General features: G+C 42.0%; 2 protein-coding genes across 5 annotated transcripts in view; one reads left to right on the forward strand and one right to left on the reverse strand.

Annotated features, from left to right (window-relative positions):
* Positions 1–23933, reverse strand: part of LOC100989368 (Kell metallo-endopeptidase (Kell blood group)) — a 388650-nt gene that overhangs the window by 350314 nt on the left and 14403 nt on the right. Inside the window, exon 3 of the mRNA XM_063606397.1 lies at positions 5452–5574. The gene's annotated coding sequence lies outside the window, so the exon portion shown is untranslated. The remainder of the gene's footprint in view (positions 1–5451; positions 5575–23933) is intronic.
* GSTK1 (glutathione S-transferase kappa 1) lies at positions 13600–19309 on the forward strand. 4 transcript variants are annotated; one of them, XM_003820543.5, is made up of 8 exons: positions 13600–13790; positions 14291–14372; positions 14753–14881; positions 15197–15297; positions 15466–15501; positions 17809–17925; positions 18283–18376; positions 18980–19309. In XM_003820543.5, the coding sequence occupies exons 1-8, from the start codon at positions 13719–13721 to the stop codon at positions 19027–19029; spliced, it is 681 nt and encodes a 226-aa protein (XP_003820591.1). In that variant the 5' UTR covers positions 13600–13718; the 3' UTR covers positions 19030–19309. The 4 variants fall into 4 exon arrangements, with proteins under 4 accessions (XP_003820591.1, XP_008972245.1, XP_024785177.1 ...); XM_008973997.4 differs by having other exon boundaries at positions 13610–13790; positions 15197–15501; XM_024929409.4 differs by lacking the exon at positions 15466–15501 and having other exon boundaries at positions 13612–13790.

A 23933-nucleotide genomic window follows, 5' to 3' on the forward strand; every position in this document is an offset into this window, starting at 1 on the left:
GAAAAGAGAATAAAATAAAGACAGAAAGCCTATGGGAATTATAGGATATCATCAAGATAACTAAATTTACATAATAAAAGTGGCACTGGGAGGATCGCTTGAGGCAAGGAGTTCAAAACCAGCCTGGGCAGCACAGCAAGATCTCCATCTCTACAAAAATAAAATTAGCCAGGCATGGTGGCACACACATCTGTAGTCCCAGCTATTCCAGAAGCTGAGCTTGAGCCAAGGTGTTCAAGGTTATGGTGAGCTACGATCATGTCACTGCACTCCAGCCTGGATAACAGAGAGAGATCTTGCCTCAAATAAATAAATAAGTAAAAATAGAAGTGGCAGAAAGTGGAGAAAGAGAGAAAGTGCCAGAAAGCACTTTTTAAAAAATGGTTGAAAACTTCCCAAATCTAGGGAAAGATGTCAATACCCAGGTACAGGGAGCTCAGAGGTCTCCAACAAAATTCAACTCAAAGAGGTGTTCAACAAGACATATCATAATCAAACTGTCAAAATTAAAGACAGAAAGAACTCTGAAAGCAGAAAGAGATAAGGAAATATCACATCTTAAGGAATCTCAATGTGACTAGCAGTGGATGTCTCAGCAAAAACCCTGCAGATAAGGACAGAGTGGGATAATATACTCAAAGTGCTGAAGGAAAACAGTGCCAAACAAGAATATATCCAGAAGAAGTCCCTCTGAAATAAGGAAGAATAAAAACTTCACCAGACAAACAAAATTTAAGGGTGTTCATCATTACTAGTCCTGCCTAGTAATCATGCAGGGATTGCTAAAAAAGAGTTCTTTAAGCTGAAATAAAAGGCATTTAATTAATAACAAAGCATATGAAAATATAAAACTCAATGGGCATATTCAGGATAATCTACTACTCTAATGGTGGTGTATAAAGCAATTTTATCTCTACTATGAGGGTTAAAAGATAAAAGTATTAAAAACAACTATAGCTGCAATAAATCGTTAAGGGATACAAATTACAGAAAGACGTAAAATTTTATATCAATATTATAAGAGGTGGTGGGGGTAAAAGTGTAGAATTTTTGTATGTAAATAGAGTTAAGTTGTTATCTGTTTAAAATAGCCTATTTTAAGTACAAGATGTTTCATGTAAGCCTCATGGTAACTACAAAGCAAAAACAAAAACCTATAGTAGTTGCACAAAACATAAAAAGAAATAATTCGAAGCATATCACTACAGGAAACCACCAAACCACAAAAAAAAATAGCAAGGCATGAAAAAAGAAAAATGACAAAAGAAAACAAGTTACAACATAGCAGTAGGAAGTCCACACCTATTAAATAATTACCTTAAATAAAAATGAATTAAATTATCCAATCAAAAGAAAGTAACTGAGTGGATTTAAAAAAAAAATGTAGCCTACAAGAGGCTCACATTATTAGTAAAAACACACAAAGACTGAAAGCAAAGGGATGGAAAAAGATATTCCATGCAAATGGAAGCCAAAAGAGAGCAGTAGTAGCTATACTGATAGCAGACCTAATAGACTAAGTCAAAAACTGTAAAAAAAAAAAAAAAAAAGACAAAGAAGGTCATTATACAATAATAGGGGGTTCAATTCATGAAGAGGACAAAACAAGTATAAATACATATGCTCCCAACATTAGAACATCTAAATATAAAAAGCAACTATTAAATGATCTGAATGCAGGCTGGGTGTGGTGGCTCACGTCTATAATCCCAACACTTTGGGAGGCTGAGGCAGGAGGATTCCTTGAGCCCGGGAGTTTGAAACTAGCCTGGACAACATAGTGAGACCTCATCTCTACAAAACATAAACAAAATTAGCCAGGCATGGCAGTGCACATCTGTAGGCCCAGCTACTCAGGAGGTGGGAAGATCATTTGAGCCCAGAAGGTCAAGGCTGCAGTGAGCCAAGATCACACCATTGCACTCCAGCCTGGGCGACAAAACAAGACGCTATCTCAAATAAATAAACAAATAATCTGAAGGGAAAGATAGACTGCAATATAATAATAGTAGGAAACTTCAACACTCCATTTTGAACAATGGACAGATCATCTAGACAGAAAATCAGTAAGATAACATTGGCTTTGAATTACAAGTTAGGCTAAATGGAACTAATACACATATACAAAACATTTCATCCAACAGCAACAAAATATACATTCTTCTCAAGTGCACACACAACATTATCTAAGATGGCTCTAAATGTTAGGCCACTGATATGGTTTGGGTCTGTGTCCCTGCCCAAATTTCATGTCAAATTGTAATAATCCCCAGTGTCGGAGGTGGGGTCTGGTGGGAGGTGATTGGATCACGGTGGTGGATTTCCCCCGGAGCTGTTCTTGTGGTAGTGAGTTATCATGAGATCTGGTTGTTTAAAAGTGTTTAGTACCTCCCCTTCTCTCTTCCTCCTGCTCTAGCCACATAAGATGTGCCTGCTTCCCCTTCACCTTCTGCCATGATTTTAAGTTTCCTGCCATGCTTCCTATACAGCCTGTGGAACTGTGAGCCAATTAAACCTCTTTTCTTTATAAATTACCCAGTCTTAGGTATTTCTTTATAGCAGTGTGAGAACTGACTTATATAGCCACAAAATGAGGCTTAACAAATTCAAGAGGATTAAAATCATAACAAGTATGTTTTATGATTACAGTAGTATGATACTAGAAATCAGTAACAGGAGAAATCTTCAAAAATTCACACATATATGAAAACTAAAGAGCACACTCTGAACAATCATTAGATCAAAGAAGAAATCAAAAGGAAATTGAAAAATATTCTGAGACAAATAAAATTGAAGCACAACATATCAAAACTCATGGGATGTGGCAAAAGCAGTTCTAAGAGGAAACTTTATAGCAATAAACACCTATATCAAAAAGGAAGAAAGAGCTCAAATGAGAGATCTAATATTATACCTAACAAACTAGAAAAGGAACAAACTAAGCCCAAAGTAAGCAGAAAAAAGGAAATAACAAACAGCAGAGTAGAAATAAATAAAATAGTAATTAGAAAAACAATAGATAAAATCAACAAAATTGGCCAGGCATGGTGGCTCACACCTGTAACCCCAGCACTTTGGGAGGCCGAGGCAGGAAGATTGCCTGAGTGCAGGAGTCTGAGACCAACCTGGGCAACATGGCAAAACTCCATCTCTACCAAAAAAAAAAAAAAAAAAAAAAAAAAAATTAGCCAGGCATGGCCATAAGTGCCTACAGCCCTAACAACTTGGGAGGCTGAGGTGGGAGGATCACTTGGGCCCGGGAGGTCGAGACTGCAGTTATCTAAGATTGTACCATTGCACTCCAGCCTGAGTGACAGAGCAAGACCCTGTCTCTAAAAAATAAAATAAGTTAAGATAAAATAAAATAAACAAAACAGTTGGGTCTTTTTGAAAATATAAACAAAAGTGAAAAAAACCTTAGCCAGACTAGGGAAAAAAGAGACTACTCAAATAAAATCAGAAATGAAAGAGGAAACATAACAAATAGTACAGAATACAAAGGATCATAAGAAACTACTAAGAACAATTATATTCTAACAAATAGGATAACAGAAAAAAATGGATTAATTCTAGACATATGCAACCTACTAAGACTGAATCATGAATAAATAGAAAATCTCAGTATACTAAGAACGAGTAAGATGTTTGAGTTGGTAATAGAAAGTCTTTCATCAAAAAGAGCCCAGGACCAGATGGCTTCACAGCTGAATTCTAGCAAACATATAAAAAACTAATACTGTATTAGTCCATTCATGTTGCTATTAAGGAATACCTAAGACTGGGTAATTTATGAAGAAAAGTGGTTTATTTGGCTCACAGTTCTACAGGCTATACAGAAAGCACAATGTCAGCATCTGTTTCTGGTAGGGTCTCAGGAAGCTTACAATCATGGTAGAAGGCAAAGGGGAGTCAGCATGTCACATGGTGAGAGAGGGAGCAAGCAAGATGCCAGGTCCTTTTAAACAATCTGCTCTTGTGTGGACTCACACAGCAAGAACTCACTCATCACCAAGGAGATAGCACTAAGCCACTCTATTCATGAGACATCTGCCTTCATGAACCAACATCTCCCACTGGGCACCACCTCCAACACCAGGGATCACATTTTAAGGTGAGATTTTGGAGGAGACAAACATCCAAACCATATCAAATAACAATTCTTTTTAAACTCTTCCAAAAAAAATTGAAGTGAAGGGAACACTTCCATAACCATTTTACAAGCCAGCATTACCCTCATACTAAAGCCAGACAAGCACAGTACAAGAAAAGAAAATTGTAGGCCAATATCCCCGATAAACATAGATGTAAAAACCCTCAACAAAAAACTATAAACTTAATTCAACAGCACACTAAAAAGATCATTTACCATAAGCAAGTGTGATTTATCCCAGGGATGCAAGGATGGCTCAACATATGCAAATCAGTAAACATAATACACCGCATTAACAAAATGAAGGACAAAAACCATATGATCATCTCAATAGAAGTAGAAATCATTTGACAAAATTCAATATTCTTCACGATAAAAACTCTCAACAGGTATGGAAGGAATATACCACAACACAATAAAGGCCATATATGACAAGCTCACAGCTAACATCATACTCAACGTGAAAAGTTGAAAGCTTTTCCTCTGACATCAGGAATAAGACAATAATGCCCACTCTCACCACTTTTTTTCAACATAGTACTGGAAGTCCTAGCCAGAGCAATTAGCCAAGAGACAGAAATAAAGGGGATCCTAACATGAAAGGGAGAAGTAAAATTGTCTCTGTGGATGATATAATCTTATATATAGAAAACTCTATAGAGATTCCACCAAAAAAAATTGTTAGAACTGATAAGCAATATCAATAAAGTTGCAGGATACAAAATTAATATACGAAAATCACTAGCATTCTTGTACACCAACAGTGAACCATCTGAAAAAGAAATTAAGAAAACAATCCCATTTATAGTAGCAACAACAAAAACAAAAAAAACTTAGGTGTAAATTTTTAAAAATTGGTTAAATGAGGTAAAAGATCTCTGTACTGAAAACTGTAAAACACTAATAAAAGAAATTGAAAATGACACAAATAAATGGAAAGTTGTCCCATGAAAGAATTAATGTCGTTAAAATGTCCATACTACCTAAAGCGATTTACAAATTCATTGCAATCTCTATCAAAATTCCAGTGTCATTTTTCACAGAAATAGAAAAAAAAAATCCCTAAATTTGTATGGAACCATTAAAACATACCCAGATACTAAAACAATCTTGAGCAAAAAGAATAAAACTGGAGGTATCACACTTCTTGACATCAAAATATACTAGAAAGCTATAGTAATCAAAAGAGCATAATATAAAAACAGACACATGGACCAACACAGCAAGATTCAGAGCTCAGAAATAAACACACATATTTATAGACAATTGCTTTTTAAAAAAATTTAAGAACAGGGTCTTACTACATTGCCTAGGCTGGCCTCGAACTCCTGGGCTCAAGAGATCCTCTCGCCTTGCCTCCCATGTAGCTGAGACTACAGTCATGAGCCACCATGTGTGGCTAACTTCCTTTTTGCTTAAGGTGCCTAGAACAAACAAGGGAGAAAAGATAAGCTCTTCAAAAGATGGTGTTGGAACACTGGATATTCACAAGCACAAAAATAAAATTGGATTATTATCTTACACCATATACAAAAATCAATACAAAATATATTAAAGACTTAAATATAGGGCCTGAAACTGTAAAACTACTAGAAGAAAACAGAGAAAAAACCTCCACAACATCAGTCTGGGCAATGATTTTTTGGATATGACCCCAAAAGCACAGGCAACACAAGCAAAAATAGATAAATGGGATTGCATCAAACTAAATAGCTTTCGAACAGCAAAGAAAACAATTAACAGAGTGAAGAAACAACTCACAGCGTGGGAGGAAATACTTGCAAACCACACATCTGATAAGGGGTTAATATTCAGGCTATATAAGGAACTCACACAACTCAAAAGCAGGAAAACAAATAACATGATTTAAAACTGGGCAAAGAACCTGAGTAGATATTTCTCAAAAGAAGACACACAAATGGCCAACAGATATGTATAAAATAAACGTGGTCGGGTGTGGTGGCTCACACCTGTAATCCCAGCACTTTGGGAGGCCGAGGCGGGCGGATCACGGGATCAAGAGATAGAGGCCATCCTGGCCAGCATGGTGAAACCCCATCTCTACTAAAAATATGAAAATTAGCTGGGCATGGTGGCATGTGCCTGCAGTCCCAGCTACTCAGGAGGCTGAGGCAGGAGAATTGCTTGAATCCAGGAGGCGGAGGTTGCAGTGAGCTGAGATCGCACCACCGCACTCCAGCCTGGCGAAAGAGCAAGACTCTGTCTCAAAGAAATAAAAATAACAATAAAAATAAATAAATAAATGCTCAACATCATTGATTATTAGAGAAATGCAAATTAAAACCACAATGAGACAGTACCTCACATTGTTAGAACAGCTATTATCAAAAAAATGAAAAACAAGTGTTGGCGCGGATGTGGAGAAGAGGGGACCCTTGTACACTATTGGTGGGAATGTCAATTAGTACAGCCGTTATAGAAAACAGCATGGAGGTGTTTTGAGAGCCCCAGCCAAACCGGGGTTCCAATACCAGAGTGGCTAGCAACACTGCCCCTAACAGGAAATGAAGGGGAACTGGATAGGGATGTTTACCATGTCCTTTCACAGGATACTTTTTTTAACCAGGGGGTGGACTAATGCCTAGTTTTCAGCCTGGGTTCAGGGGATCCGTCACACAGAACACTCTTTTATACTGACAGACACTCTTGTGACCCTTGTCTGACCCATGCCCAGTTTATGCCTGCCTGGCGATCACTCTGGTGCTGGGTGCCTGACCTTGTGTTCTCTTCAGCATCTCAGGGAAAACCCAGCTTGGGGCATCTCCTAGTCCTTCAGAGGGGAGGCACAAATTCGATGCACCACCAAAATAGGAGACAAGTTCAGCAATTTTTGCTTACAGATATTGGGCAAGGAGATGTAATGAATGAAGAGGGCAATCCTCCATCCCTGGGTCATGAGAGGCAGGAAGGAAGAGTTAGGCAGAGAGAGAGAAGCCCATGGCAACTAGCTGTATATATGAGGACTAGGATTGGGGGTACTTTAAATTCTCTGGAAAATACCTGAATGGCCCATTTAAAAGGAAGCAGTGGGAAAGGAGAGAGCCCAGTCTTCTAGGCTGGAGAGATGTCTCTGAATTCTTATCTCTGGCCACCGGCTTGAGCCATTTGGATGTGAGGTAGAACTAGAAACCCTGTCAAGGGTGACTGAGTTCTGCTTCTGGTGTGAGAAAGTTAAACTTGTATTCAAAATCGATGCCAAGGCAACATAAAATAGAATTCACTGCAGGAGGGGAAATGAGAAGATACTGTAGAAAGAGTACAAGGTTTCTATTAGAAAAAAAAGGGATATGTTTTTGAGATCTATTGCTCAGCACGGTGACTATAGTTAATAATAATGTATATTTCAAAATTGCTCAGAGTAAATTTCAAATGTCTCATCACAAAAAATAATAAGTAAGGTGGTGGATATGTTAATTAGCTTGACTTATACATTTATACCTACATCAAAACATCACCTTGTACCCCATAAATTTATATAATTATAATTTGTCAATTAAAAATAATAATTAATAACTTCACAGTATATCATGTCACAGGTGGCAACCATGTTTATATCTAAATTCTTAAAACTGCTGGATCAAAGGGTACATCTGTAAAACAGAAGACATCATTAAACTGCCCTCTGCAGACGCTGTACCAATTTACACTCCCACCGGTTAAATAAAAGAATGGTTTTCCATGACTCCGTACCAACACTGAGTCATCAAACTTTATGAGTTTTGTCAACTCGATAGACAAAAGCATATCACAGGGTAGTTTTAACTGACAATTATCATAAGTATACAAAGTGTCTTAAAATTTTTAGTATTTGCAAGCCATCTATATGTCCATTTTCATGCATGTTCTCTTCATCTTCCCATTTTTTCCACTGGGCTTCTGTTTTTTTTAATGTATTGATTTTTAGCTCTTTCTACAGTAGAATAATTAAAATTAGCTTTTTGACTATGAAATAAGCACAGATATTTTTCCCAGTTATGTTTTTGACTCATTGGATTTTGCCAAGCAGATTTTTAAAAATTTGATATAATTAAATGCATCGATCTTTTAAGGTTTCTGCATTGGTATTACAGTTAGCAAGGCTATCTCTATTCTCAGCTGTTTTAAAAGTTTCTCCATAAGTTCTTGAGGCACTTTATTGGCTTCCTCTTTATAACATTTAGATATTTGATCCATTTAGAGGTGTTCCATGTATAAGGTGTGAGGTATGGATCTAAATACATTTTTGGGCTGGGCGCAGTGGCTCACACCTGTAATCCCAGCATTTTGGGAGTCCAAGGCGGGCGGAGCATGAGGTCAGGAGTTCGAGACCAACCTGACTACCATGGTGAAACCCTGTCTTTACTAAAAAATACAAAAATTAGCTGGGCATGGTGGCACATGCCTGTAATCCCAGCTACTCAGGAGGCTAAGGCAGGAGCATCGCTTGAACCCAGGAGGTGGAGGTTGCAGTGAGCCGAGATCGTGCCACTGCACTCCAGACTGGGTGACAGAGCGAGACTCCTCACAAAAAAACAAAAACAAACAAACAAACAAAAACAAAACAAAAAAACCTCTCAGTTGTCCCAATATCATTTATTGAATAGTCAATTTTTTATTTATTTGAAAAGGCGACTTATTTAAAGCATTTCCAGTATCAATTATTTAATTCCAAATGACATGATTAAAGCGCTATTTACTGAGCTTTCAAATGTAGATAATACCATTGGCTCATCTACAAAAGATGAGAATTTGGATCGCATACACCACCTCTCCTCTGCCTCCTCCAATGTTTGATAATTATATCATGTTTTGTTCCTCTACTTAGTGCTTTTCCCACTTCAAATAACTTACTTATACCACTATTTCTTGTTTCAATAGCTCTAATCAGTATCTAGAGTAAAATTAAGTAAGCAGGAGGCTATTGACCTGAGACAGTCTCCATGCTTTGAATTCCTATGAAACAAAATGCAACCTAACTGAGTATGTAAACAAACTGAAACTTAACTTAGGAGTTTCATTTTTATAACAGATAACCAGGTCTTTGCCAATCACAAGCAGCCAAGCTTCAGCTAAATGCAAGCAGCCAACGGACTGGCTCATGTCTAAACCAAGCAAAACACTTAGCTGCAACAAATCAAACTATTTATGTACTTTACTTTCCTGTTCTGCTTATAAATACTCATTGCTTACAGTTGCAGAGCTCTCGGAACCTCTTCTGGTTCTGAGTACTGCCTGATTCAAGAATCATTCTTTACTCAAATAAACTCCATTAAATTTAAATTGTCTAAGGTTTTTCTTTTAACACTAAATACCCCTCTCAGCAATAGGAAGATGATAGCCCATAGAAGTGAATATATTTTTCTTTTTGTTGTCTCTACTCCATTTTATCCACAACAGGGCCCAACCTAAAAATAATAATAATAACAACAGTAATAGTATGTGGAGATAGACTGTAAGGACTCAGACCAATGTTTTAGTATTCTGTGATTCTTGAAGTAAATATACATGAGTCTATACTGATATAAATAACTGACTGAATAAATAAATAAATAGAAAGAAGGGACAACTCTCCTGTCAGAAGAATTCCAATTAATAAATGAAAAAAACTAAGGAAATAGAGAGTCACCATTAGAACACCACAGTAACAACTGCTGCAGGCAAGATCCACTGATGAATAATAAAACTGATGGGTGACAGTTTAGGGAGCAACTGGATATTTGCATAGCCTCAAAGTATCTCCCCCAAATATTTATTAGTTACCATGGTGGTGTTAACGTAGATCCACAACTTCTTTAATATTCTTCCCTCCAGTGGATGGACTTAATCTACTCAACCCTCACTCCCAGGGTGGGCTGCACTTACTGACTCCCTTCCAAAAACTAGGGTTTGGATAGGGAAAAATGGTGACTTTACAGTGCAGAAATTTTCCAGTTGCTCCGCCTTAACCAGATGACCAAGATAAACACCACCAGTGATGAGTCATGTTGATATCCCTGTACCTCATGACATGATTCAAGAAGGGCACCTTATCTCTGTGGTAATCTTCCCAAAAGTCCACAACCTTAGTCTTACTCTGAGGAAATATCAGACAAACCCAAATGAAGGGACATGCCACAAAATAGCTGATCAATACTCTTCACAAGTGTCAAAGTCATGAAACACTAGAAAAGGCCAAGAAACTCTCATAGATATGGGAAGAATAAAGAGACATGACAACAAAATTCTGTGTGTATGCTGGACTGGATCCTGGAACAGAAAAAGAACACTAGTGAAAAAACTGGTGAAATCTGAGCAAAATCTGTAGTTCAGTTAATAGTAACGTACCAGGCTGGGCACAGTGGCTCATGCCTATAATCCCAGCACTTTGGGAGGCTGAGGCAGGGGGATCACGAGATCAGGAGTTGGAAACCAGCCTGTCCAATATGCTGAAACCCCGTCTCTACTAAAAAATACAAAAAATTAGCTGAGTGTGGTGGCACACGCCTGTAGTCCCAGCTACTCAGGGGACTGAGGCAGAAGAATCGCTTGAACCTGGGAGCCGGAGGTCGCAGTGAGCCAAGATTGCGCCACTGCACTCCAGCCTGGGTAACAGAGTGAGACTCCAGCTCAAAAAAAAAAAAAAAAAAAGTAATGTACCAATGTTAATGTATTGGTTTTTATCATTATCATACTTATGTAAGATTTTCACATTAGGTAAAGCTGGATGAGGGGTATTCAGAAACCTTGTACTATCTTTACAAGTCTTCTATAAATCTAAAGTATTTCCAAATATAAAAAGCTTTTTAAAATAAGTGATTGATCTACCTTTGAAATGAAACCTTAAATTACCATGCTGAATTAGCTCTTGGACACTTTAAAATTATGATTACTGGAGAAAAACAAAAATGTAGCTGGGCATGGTGGCTCATGCCTGTAATCCCAGCACTTTGGGAGGCCGAGGTGGGAGGATCACTTGAGCCCAGGAATTCAAGACCAGACTGGGAAGCATGGTGAAACCCCATCTCTACAAAAAACACAAAAATTAGCTGGGTGTGGTGACATACACCTGTAGTCCCTGCTACTCAGGAGGCCAAGGTGGGAGAATTGCTTGAGCTTTGGGGGCAGAGGTTGCAGTGAGCCAAAATTGAACCACTGCACTTCAGTCTGAGCGAGAGTGAGATCATGTCTCAAAAAAAACAAGGTGGGCTGTGGTGGCTCACATTTGTAATCCCAGCACTTTGGAAGGCCAAAATGGGTGGATCACCTGAGGTCAGGAGTTCAAGACCAGCCTGGCCAACATAGTGAAAGCCCATCTCTACCAAAAACACAAAAAAAATTAGCTGGGCGTGGTGGTGGGCACCTGTAATCCCAGCTACTTGGGAGGCTGAGGCAGAGAGAATTGCTTGAACCCAGGAGGCAGAGTTTGCAGTGAGCTGCAATTTTGCTACTGCACTCCAGCCTGGGCAACAGAACAAGACTCCATCTCAAAAAAAAAAAAAAGTTTAGTTTCAGTGGTTGTCGAACAATTAGTTTACTCTGCAAGTAGGTAATGATAACATCATTTTTCATTCCATTTTGCATGCTCTTCTCCATGTAGGGGTTTACCTTGTATCTCTGTATTCTGATAGCCTGGAGTTGTTTTCCTTATTGATACAAATGAAAAGTGGAATCTTTATATGTTTTCCAATTTATTAAATTAGTAATGTTAAAAATAATTTTAACAAAGTTAAATGGAATTATTTTAAAATTCTGTTTCTTTGCAGTAAATGTAATCCCAATATAAGACAATACGACTCACATATTTGTGAAAACGAATAGGGCCAATCGTTTCCATTATCACCACAATTATCTATGGTGAGGCCTCTCCATCTTCTACCAGTCCCTCTTTTTTTTCACTCACTCAAAATATATGTATCGATGGTCAAATGTGTCCCAGACATTGTGCAAATCTCTGACAAAGGTAACACAAGAAAATGTGTACTCTGAGAACTTCTTATTCTGCCCCAGTTTAGGAGATTCATGCAACTGCCAAGTAACAATAATAAGATCTAGCAGTTATTGGAGTACCTCATTCCTCACAACTCGTCATAAGGCAGGTGTTATCATTAGATATTCCCCATGTGTATGCAGGATGAGGAAATAGGTTCAGAGAGGTCAAGTGGCTCACCCAAGGGGCACAGCTAAGTGAAAGGCACTGCAGGCATCTCAAACTACCCCCTTCCCACAAGACTCCACTGCAGAGCAGGACAGTCACCCTGACACCAGCCCCATGGGTTCATCTTGCCCATTACCCAGATGGGGCTGATTTATCAAGACAAGGGAATTGCAATAGAGAAAGAGTTTAATACACATAGAGCCAGCTAAACAGGAGACCAGAGTTTTATTATTACTCAAATTAGCCTCCCAAAATTCGGAGGCAGAGGCTAGGGGGCTTTGTGGGTTTTTTTGTTTTTGTTTTTGTTTTTGTTTTTCTTTTGAGAGGGAGTCTTGCTCTGTCACCCAGGCTGGAGTGCAGTGGCATGATCTCGGCTCACTGCAACCTCTGCCTCCCGGATTCAAGCAATTCTCCTGACTCAGCCCCCCGAGTAACTGGGATTACAGGCACATGCCACCATGCCCGGCTAATTTTTGCATTTTTAGTAGAGACAGGGTTTCACCATGTGGGCCAGAGTGGTCTTGAACTCCTGATCTCAAGTGATCCACCCACCTCAGCCTCCCAAAGTGCTGGGATTACAGGCGTGAGCCACCATGCCCGCCGGCTAGAGTTTTTTAATGATAGTTTGGTGGGCAAGGGACTACAGAATGGGTGCTGCTAATTGGTTGGGGATGCAATCACAGGGGTGTGGAAAACCGTCCTCAGTGCACCGAGTTGCATTTGGATGCGGGCCACAGAGGAGTCACTGGTCCAGGTGGAGTCATCCTGTCATTAGAAATGGAAAAGTCTGAGAAGGTATCTTCAAAGGCCAGTCTTAGGTTCTACAAAAGTGGTTATTTACAGGAATAATTGGGGAAGTTGCAGAGCTTGTGACCTCTGGAACAATGTCTGGTAATTGTTAATGCCTACATCTTAGCAGAATTCAGGCCCCTCTCATAATCCTAAACTTGTGGACTTTTTTTAGTTTTATAAAACTGGTTTAGTTTGGGGAAGGGCTATTATCATTTAAACTATAAACTAAATTTCTCCCTATATTAGCTCGTCCCATGCTCAGGAATGACCAAGGGCAGTTTGGAGGTTAAAGGCACGATGGAGTTGGTGAGTTCAGATCTGTTTCACCTTCGTAATTTTCTCACTGTTAAAATTTTTGCAAAGGCGATTGCAGCGCCCCTTGTCCACACCTGCGCGCTCCCCAAGGGGTCCCTACCCACCCCTCCCCTGGCTGGGGGCCGTAGGCTGGCCCCGCCCCTGGCTGGGGGCCGTAGGCTGGCCCCGCCCCGCTGCGCCGGAGGGGGACCTCTGCCAGGGCAGTTTCTCTCTGAGGCTGCGCGCTAAGGCGGTGGGCGGTCCCAGGCAGGCCCAGAAGCTGGGCAGCCTCTAACGGGTTCCGGGGAAAGGAGGTCCTGCTGCCACTGCTCTTCCGGAGCCTGCAGCATGGGGCCCCTGACGCGCACCGTGGAGCTCTTCTATGATGTGCTGTCCCCCTACTCCTGGCTGGGCTTCGAGGTGACGCTGGGAGGGGCCTCCTCGGCAGTGTCTGGGGAGTGAGGGCGGAGGGAAGAGTGAGCGCAGGGCTCCGGGACAGAGGTCTCGTGTAACTCCTGGCGCCGCCCAAGGGGTTAAGGCAAGCAGGGAGAGCTCCAGGGCTGAAGGTCACTTTGTGCTTTTAAACGGAATAGAGTCGCTGGCTCCAACCCGAGCCTTTATATCCCGACTGCAGTTTCCCACGGTGATGGAAAGAGGGGCGGCTCCAAACATTCAGGGAGAAATGCAGAACACGGCCACCTCTTAGCCCAGCGATGGCAGTTTTGGGGAAAACTGGCCACAGGAGCGAAGATCCTGGAATAGATTTCTAGTAGTGAGGAGAGTTTTGCCAATTTCAAACCAAACAATGTAGGGTGTCCGCATAACCCCTGCTCTGCACTTAGCGCCTCCCTTCCCTTTCCCTCGGCTCTTTCACTTTTCCATCTTGCACACTGGCAATCGTTCTTGACCTCTGCCCGCAGATCCTGTGCCGGTATCAGAATATCTGGAACATCAACCTGCAGTTGCGGCCCAGCCTCATAACAGGGATCATGAAAGACAGTGGTAGGAAGGGAGGGTCGGGGCAGGGGTGATCTCAGTGGCCCAAGAGAGCCGACCCCAGCGGGTCCTTATATTGGCAATGGCGGCTAGAAAGCGGCCCTCTGCCCCGTCTCTACTAAAAATACAAAATTAGCTGGGCGTGGTAGTGCATGCCTGTATACCACAGCTACTCGGGAGGCTGAGGCGGGAGAATCGCTTGAACCCAGGAGGCGGAGGTTGCGGTGAGCTGAGATCGCGCCATTGCACTCCAGCCTGGGCAACAAGAGCGAAACAACAAGAGAAAAAAAAGGAAGCTGCCCTCTGCCCAAAACCCACGTCGAGGTCCCCAAACCTGGGACCCTTAGGTCTTTTCTCACTTAGCGTGCCCAACCTTCTCCTGGCAGGAAACAAGCCTCCAGGTCTGCTTCCCCGCAAAGGACTATACATGGCAAATGACTTAAAGCTCCTGAGACACCATCTCCAGATTCCCATCCACTTCCCCAAGGATTTCTTGTCTGTGATGCTTGAAAAAGGTGAAGAGAGTGGGATGTAGACAGGGTATCCAGTGAAGAACACAGAAGTCGGAGATTGAGGGATTGATAGGATGGAGGGGCTGCGGGAGACTAAAGCAAGTGAAGCCTGCCTTGGGAAACCTCAGGATCAGCCTTGAGCGAGCTGAAGGTTGCCGGGCATGAAAGGGAAGAAGAGCAGGCAAATAGGTCATGGGAACCTTGGGTGAGAGGCTGAGGGCGGAGGAGCTCTGGGGGATGTCAGAAGCAAGGAAGAGCTAGTCCTCCACCAGGAAAGCAGCAAGAGGAGCCCTGCCTCTGGGTGCCTCTGCCCCACAGGAAGTTTGTCTGCCATGCGTTTCCTCACCGCCGTGAACTTGGAGCATCCAGAGATGCTGGAGAAAGCGTCCCGGGAGCTGTGGATGCGCGTCTGGTCAAGAGTGAGTGTGGGGCTCTGGGAATCCTCTGGGAGGACCTTGGATGACTTTCTGACCTTCCCCAGGCACGTTTTCAGGGTCATGATCCTGCCCCCGCCCGGGGGATCTACTGTCCTCCCAGTCACACCCCTCTCCCCGCACCGCCTTCCTGCTGTCTTCTCTTCTTCCCAGAATGAAGACATCACCGAGCCGCAGAGCATCCTGGCGGTGAGTGTCCTGGCTCCACCCCAAGTGCACTCATAGAGAATCTGAGAACAGTTGGCGTTTGGGGATAAAGAAGACAATAGGTCTCTTATTGCATGGAAAAGGTTATAATTACTGGGGAAGAAAGGATGTCTGTGATTCAGGGCACAAACTACTGAAAAGTTGGAACTAAGGATCCTCAAAAGGATATCTCAAGGTTGAAAGGGGAAGTGCAAAAGGGACAATGTATGGGTAGAATTTATTTGCTGAAAGATGTCAGTGAGAGAAAGATGCTCAGTGTTGGAACCCCTGGATGGGGAGGGATATAGTATTCACAAGTCTCCACAAACTCCAACACAAACCTCACCAACACATCCAGAGTGGAAGGCAGGAGACTTGTTCCAAGAGGCTTTAAAAAGACGAAAAGAGATAACTAATGCCAGGGTTATATAGGAGCCTGAGTGAGAACAAATGGAAATAGCTCAAAACATTGACCAGTGAGCCATAGATGGGGGTATAAAAGTAAGTTTGTCTTCAGGATTAAATTAGGAAATTCAAAACAGTATTATTCCTCTGGTTTACAAAAAAAAATAGTTGAGACCTATTCAAATTTAATATATAAAGTGGCAAATCACACAAAAGTTAAATGTATAAGGAATGGCAAATATATCTTCTACAGTCTATACTCCTGCAAAGTACATGTGTAATTTTTAGCTTGCTTTTTTACTTCATATTTAATCATTTTCCATGCTTTTTTTTTTTTTTTTTTTTTGAGACAGGGTCTGGCTCTGTCGCCCAGGCTGGAGTGCAGTGGTGTGACCTCGACCCACTGCACCCTTTGCCTCCTGGACTCAAGCAATCTTCCCACCTCAGTCTCCTGAGTAGCTGGGACTACAGGCACACACTACCATGTCCGGCTAACTTTTTTATTTTTTGTAGAGAAGGGGTTTCACTGTGTTGCCCAGGCTGGTCTCAAACTCCTGTGCTCAAGAGATCTGTCTGCCTCCACCTCCCAAAGTGCTGTGTTTACAGGAATGAGCCACTGTGCCCAGCCTCCATGGAATTCTTAACTCTGAAAGTATAGTTCTTTGTTTCTATAGAGGTTCCATTGAGTGGACTTATTTTTGTTTTGCTTAACCATTTTTCTGTGGTTAAACATTTTGTGTGGGACATAATTCTCTAATTTAACCAAGTCAAAGATAGTGTCTCATTAGGACAGGCTACATGAATTCCTGGGTCCCACTTCTGATCTAGGAATTCAAGTTGCAGTGGCTGTCAATCTTGGCTGTGAATTAAAATCACCTGGAGCACCTTGGAGCTAACCCTTTCCCCTGGAATTGCGATGTAATTGTTCTTGTTCTTTTTTTTCTTTCTTTCTTTCTTTTTTTTTTTTGAGACAGTGTCTTGCTTTGTCACTCAGGCTGGGGTGCAGTGGCATGATCATGGCTCACTGCAGACTCAACCTCTTGGGCTCAAGTGATCTCGCATCTCAGCCTTACGAGTAGCTGGGACTTCAAGCATGTGCCACCATGCCTAATTTTTTAAAAAATTTTTTGTAGAGATGGGGGTTTCACTTTGCTGCCCAGGCTGGTCTCGAACTCCTGGCCTGAAGCAATCTCCTGCCTCAGTCTCCCAAAGTGCTAGAATTACAGGCATGAGCCACAGTGCTTGGATCTAGTTCTAAGGGATGACCTCACGTGGAGATTTTTTAAAGCTCCTCAGGAGTTTCAAATGGGCAGCCAAAGTTAAGAACCATCTATCCCAAACTATACCAACAAACCACAAACTGAAGCCTTTATCTTTGTCTTGAAGCCAGGTAGGTGGCTGCAGCCATGTGCCTTGTTAGAAAGTTCTCAGGAAGTTCCACTGGAATTACAGCCTAGCTCTTGATTCAAAAAAAGCATGAGATACTTAGGAACTGTGAGAGGTAGGAAGGAAAGAGCCCTGGACTTGAATTCTAGAGACCTGGATTCTAGTGTTGGCTCTGCTACCAACATGCTCTGTAACTCTGAGCAAGTAATGTATCACCTCTGGATTCAGGCTCTTCATTTGTGAAATAAAGAGGTCTATCTAGCTGGTCTCTAAGATGTCCGCTGGTGTTAATTTCTGTGATTGACTCTGTGCGATCTACCTTTTCTCCTTTTCCACCCATCTCAAGATTTGGGATAAAGGAAATAGTTCCTCTTGGCAAGGACAGATCTCCACTTGTGGGTGGGTAAGGGCATTGCCAGCAAAACTTGGGGGCAGAAAATAAAAAGACCAGAGTTTTCCTCTGAGATCCCCATCCAATATCATGCAGCCACAGTTGTATTCCCTACTATATTCCCTTAGGCTGCAGAGAAGGCTGGTATGCCTGCAGAACAAGCCCAGGGACTTCTGGAAAAGATCGCAACGCCAAAGGTGAAGAACCAGCTCAAGGAGACCACTGAGGCAGCCTGCAGATACGGGGTGAGCAGCTCTTTATGTGTGTTCCCAGCACCCATCCTGAAGATGGAGACTTGAGAATCTCTAAGTTTGAGTCCTTATGCTCCTGTACAAAAGCCCCCTTTCCAAGTGTTCTCCTCAGTGCTCTTAAACAACCCTCATCTTCTTCCTTCTTTTCCTTGGGTTCAGGGAAAGGAAGGGAAGGAGATGCACAGTGAGAGAAAAGAGAGCATCTTAGAAACAGGAAGGCACCTGGGGCCACAGAGCCTCTTAGACCTCTTTGCTTCTGTGAACTCAGAAAAGTACTGACTCAAAGGTTTCAACCCCTGCCTAATACCTGCTCCTTTGCCTTCCTCCTTGCATTGTAACTGCTTTCTCCAGGCCTTTGGGCTGCCCATCACCGTGGCCCATGTGGATGGCCAAACCCACATGTTATTTGGCTCTGACCGGATGGAGCTGCTGGCACACCTGCTGGGTAAGTAAGTTAAAGATTCAACCCTGAGCCAGGTGCAGTGGCTCACGCCTGTAATCCCAGCACTTTGGTAGGCTGAGGCGAGCAGAGCACGAGGTCAGGAGATTAAGACCATCCTGGCCAACATGGTGAAACCCCGTCTCTACTAAAAATATAAAAATTAGCTGGGACTACAGCTGCCTCAGTGGGAGGCTGAGGCAGGAGAATCACTTGAACCTGGGAGGCGGAGGTTGCAGTGAGCCGAGATCGCGCCACTGCACTCCAGCCTGGGTGACAAAGCAAGACTCTGTCTCAAAAAATAAAAAGATTCAACCCTGAGCTGCCTTTGACCCCAGCTCCACACCCACTATATCAGTTGACCAGAAGGAGGGGCTCAGAGCAAAAAAATATTCTTGGCACTTCCAGTAACAAAGCGTTATGCAGTCAGTGCTGTTCAAGGTTGAGTGGGCAGGGGCTGTCTTCATCCCCATAAAAGAAAAGGAAGCCTTCTATACCTTGAAGCCAAGCAAAAGTCTTTCTAGAAAACCCCTGGGACCTTGTGGGACCAACTCCTGCTGCCAGAACACCTGAGAACAGTGTGCAGAGTCTGTTGTTTTCTTCATCCAGGAGAGAAGTGGATGGGCCCTGTACCTCCAGCCGTGAATGCCAGACTTTAAGATTGCCCGGAGGAAGCAAACTCTTCATATAAAAAAAGCAGGCCATCTGCTTAACCCTTGGCTCCACCATAAGGCACTGGGACTCGGATTTCTCTATCTGATAGAGGTATTTTCTGTGGCCCTGGGAGCTGTCTGTCTTTCCCCTACCCCCAAGGATGCCAGGAAGACGTCCACCATTAGCCATGTGGCAACCTTTACTTCTATGCCTCACAAGTGCCTTTCAGAGAGCCCCAATTCTGCTTTCCCACAAAATAAACCTAATGCCATCAGGCAAAACATTTCTGTGTCTGTATCTGCCCTGGTATATTCTCATTCCTGGGGTCACATCCTGCCTACTCTAGGGGTAGGTGAAGGAGAGCTGTTTCAGTATTTCCAGCCAGACCAGCCATGCAGCCCACCTTGAGCAGCTTGTGCGGTGGAAGAAGTGAGAATAGTCCCCCGTTCTCTCACACAGAAACTCCCCTGGTCTCTCTATCAGCGACAGAAAACCAAGCCAGATGGACTTTGCAACTAATCAAGTTTGGGATTTACTGTCTTCTGACCAACCACAGTGACTGAGATGGGGCTGGGACCAGAAGCCCAGTGGGAGTGAACAGCCGAGGGAACCAGAGTCTGGCTGAGCTTGTGGCCAGATATTTAAACTGGGTCCAGCCACACCTGCAGAACCAGGGCAAGGCAGTACCGGGAAACTGGCTGGAGTTGCTGCGGTTTGGAGAAGTTGCACACCCTTTCATAGATACCTCCCTTAACCCTCAGTGCAGATTCTGAGAAAACTCCAAGGCTTCTCTGCCTAACCTAGTATAACCCCTGTTCCCTACTACATACATATAACTTTTCCATTCCCCCAGTAATTGACCCAAAGTCCCTGCCTCTAGCTGTGCCCATTGTGCAATGATCAGAATCCCTTGTTTCAATAGTATTTTGACTTCTTTAAGAATACTCTGTATTTGGAAGCTGAAACCTCACTTGGATCCATTGTTGGGAACCAAGTACGGAGCCTTACATAGCCAGGAGGAGTTTCAGGAGCAATGCCACTTTCCCTTCCATCCCTCCCTCTGGGTCTGGCTCTTCCCATAGTCCATTTTCCCCTTTTATCTCCCATTAATTTCTGTCTTCCTCTCTCACCTTTTCCATGTCTCTAGCATCCTCCAGGATTTAAAATCATCTTTACCCAACTTATCTGTGAAGTAATGGCAAAAGAACATCTCCAAATTAAGTACTCCTTTTCTTCAAAGGAGTTTCATGGGATGTACAGCTAGTATAAAATAAAAATATGGGAAGATGTCCAATCTTAAAAACCGTAAGGGCAAATTAAGACAACACTAAGCTGCCCAGAGCAGGGTGAGTGGAACCAGTTTTATGAATAAAGATGCTTGTCTCAGCACTATATGTGGATATCAAAAATTGTGAACAACTTAAACACCTATCAGGAGGAGAATACTTTAATCAATTATGGCACATTCAGGAGATAATGTTTTACAGTCATCAAAAATTGTATATGAGGGCCAGCATGGTGGCTCACACCTGTAATCCCAGCACTTTGGGAGGCCAAGGCAGGCGGATCACCTGAGGTCAGGAGTTCGAGACCAGACTGGCTAACATGGTAAAACCCTGTTTCTACTAAAAATACAAAAAAGTAACCGGGTGTGGTGGCACGTGCCTGTAATCCCAGCTACTCGGGAGGCTGAGGCAGGAGAATCGCTTGAACCCGGGAGGCAGAGGTTGTGGTGAGCTGAGATTGCACCATTGCACTCCAGCTTGGGCAACAAAAGCGAAACTCTGTCTCAAAAAAAAAATTGTATTTCTGAAGAATTGTTAAGAACATTGGAAATTCTTGAGATATAATATTGATTGGAAAAAGATGAAACTATATGGTATGATCTCAATATGTCCTGATGAATAAAAACATAATACAGAGGACATTATTCTGAGATAAAATACATCAAAATCTTTCCATTTTATTTGTATACTTTTAAAATTTTTGATTTTTTAAAATGTATTCTGATACACAAAATAATAAAAATGAAAAATAAAAAATTTGGCCGGGCGCAGTGGCTCATGCCTGTAATCCCAGCACTTTGGGAGACTGAGGCAGGTGGATCACTTGAGGTCAGCAGTTTGAGACCAGCCTGACCAACATGGTGAAACCCCATCTCTACTAAAAATACAAAAATTAAGCTGTGTGTGGTGGTGCACACCTGCAATCCCAGGTACTCAGGAGGCTTATGCGGGAGAATCGCTTGAACCTGGGAGGCGGAGGTTGCAGTGAGCTGAGATCGGGTCACTGCACTCCAGCCTGGGCGACAGAGTGAGATTCCATCTCAAAAAAAAAAAAATTGTAGATTCACACTGCAGTACAACTGTGCATCTTGCCCATTGATTTCTAAATGTATTAACTACTTAAATTAATCCTGAATCTTTTCCCAGACTTAAGTGGGATAATGTTATATTGTAGATGCACATTTCCTGGCTCTACCCAGTCTTTCTTTGAAGACTTTATCATCCTATTTTCTGAATCCAGTGGCTGACTTCAATCTTCTCTGGAGGAACTAGATAATTTCTAGACTAATGCTTACACTCATGATCCAGATTGTAATTTCTGAACTCCTTCTTCCAAATAGAATCAAAACAAGAAAGGGGAAAGCCTCTCAAAGCAACTGTGCGTTAATAATGAAACACTCTTTTTTTCTAATCCAAGGAGGGTTTCATACTTTTTCTTAGTTTCTTGCCTTCTTCCCTTCTGATCAATAATTGTAATAGGAAATTTGCAATTGTGCCAATACTCAGATTCAATACTGAACTACTTTCTTGCATTGTAATTCAAATTCCAAGGTTAACAACTAGCTGTATGTTTCCAAAACAATCTTATTGTATATGTATTTTCTTAGGTGAAGTTTCCAGAAATGATTTTTTTTTTTGCAGAGCCAAACACACATGGTAATTTAAAAAAATAATGCAGGTATGTGGTAAAAACAGTAAAAGCAAGGTATCAAGTAAAAAGTGAAGAGTCCTCCCTTTCTCATTCCCATTCCTACTCTCTAATTTTTTATATATCCATTTTGTAAGCTATAATACAGAGATTCCATATACTCTTCACATACTTTCCCCAGTGGTAACCTCTTGCATAACTATAGGACAATAACACACTATAGGACAAAAATCAAGAAATTGACATTGATACAATCCATCAACCTTATTCAGAGTTCACCAGTTTAACACATGCTTATTGTGTGTCTGTATTTAGTTCTATATAATTTTATCACATGTATGCTGATGACCACCACCACAGCCAAGATACAAAACATTTTCAGCATAAAGATTTCTCATGCTACCCTTTTATAGCCACAGCTACCTCCCTCCCTCCCTGTACTTCCCTAACCCTTGGCAGTCACTAATCTGATCTTTATGTCTTGTCATTTCAAAAATGCTACATAAATGGAATCAGATTTGATTGTTTTCATTCAGCACAATCCCTTTGAGATCTATCCAAGGTTTTGACATGTATCGAGAGTTTATTCCTTTTTATTGCTGAATAGTATTAATATTCTATAGTATGGATGTAACATCGTGTGTTTAAACATTCGCCTGTTGAAGGACACTTGGGTTGTTTCCAGTTTCAGGTTCTTACAAATAAAGCTACTCTGTGCGTTCATGTACAGGTTTTTATTTTCATTTCTCTGGGTAAATGCTTAGGAACACAACCACTGGGTCCCATGGTAAGTCCATGCTTAGTTTTAGAAGAAACTGTCAAGGCTGGGTGCATGATGGCACCCATCTGTAATCCCAGCACTTTGGGAGAACAAGGCAGAAGGATGACTTGAGCCCAGGAGTTCAAGACCAGCCAGGGCAACATGGCGAAACCCCATCTCCAAAAAAAAAAAAAAGAAAAAGCCAGACATGGTGATGTGTGCCTGCAGTCCCAGCTAATTGGGAGGCTACAGTGGGAGGATCCCTCGAGCCTGTGAGGCGGAGGTTGAAGTCAGCTATGATCACGCCACTGCACTCCAGCTTGGGCAACAGAGCCAGACCCTGTCTCAAAAAAACAAAAACAAACAAAAAAAAGAAAGGAAAGAAGAAGGAAGGAAGGGAAAGGAAAGAGAGAGGGAGGGAAGGAAGGAAGGGAGGGAGGGAGGGAGGGAGGGAGGGAAAAGAAAAGAAAAAAAGAGAAGAAAAGAAACTGCCATACTGTTTTCCAGAGTAGCTGGTTTCACTTTTCCACCAGCAATGCATGAGTGATCCAGTTTGTCCACAGCCTCACCAGCATTTAGTGTTACTACTGTTTCTTACTTTAATCATTCTGATAGGTGGGTAGTGATAGCTCACTGTGATTTTTAATTTGCATCTCCCCAATGACTAATGAACATCTTTTCATGTGCTACTTGCCATCTGTACATGGTCGTCAGTAAAATGTCTGTTCATGTCTTTTGCCTACTTTCTAACTAGACTCCTTTGAAAATTTCTCATATTGTTTTTAACAATAGATTTTAAAAGAATTTACAGACTAAGAATACATTTTTGAGACAATGGGGAAAATGATACAGAGTGAATATTAGGTGATATTAAAGAATTAATGTTAATTTCATTATGTGATAATAGCTGAGTGGCTGTGCACAAAAAAAAAAAAAAAAAAAAGCTTTTCATTGGTTGTAATTCATTTTGAAATATTTAGGATAGGGCCAGGCATGCTAGCTCACACCTGTAATCCCAGCACTCTGGGAGGCCGACATAGACAGATCACGAGGTCAAGAGATTGAGACCATCCTGGCCAACATGGTGAAACCTCATTTCTACTAAAAATACAAAAGTTAGCTGGGCATGGTAGCACGCACCAAGTAGTCCCAGCTACTTGGGAGGCTGAGGCAGGAGAATCGCTTGAACCCGGGAGGCGGAGGTTGCAGTGAGCC

The sequence above is a fragment of the Pan paniscus genome, chromosome 6 (genome assembly GCF_029289425.2).
Source record: "Pan paniscus chromosome 6, NHGRI_mPanPan1-v2.0_pri, whole genome shotgun sequence".
NCBI classification, from domain to species: domain Eukaryota; kingdom Metazoa; phylum Chordata; class Mammalia; order Primates; family Hominidae; genus Pan; species Pan paniscus.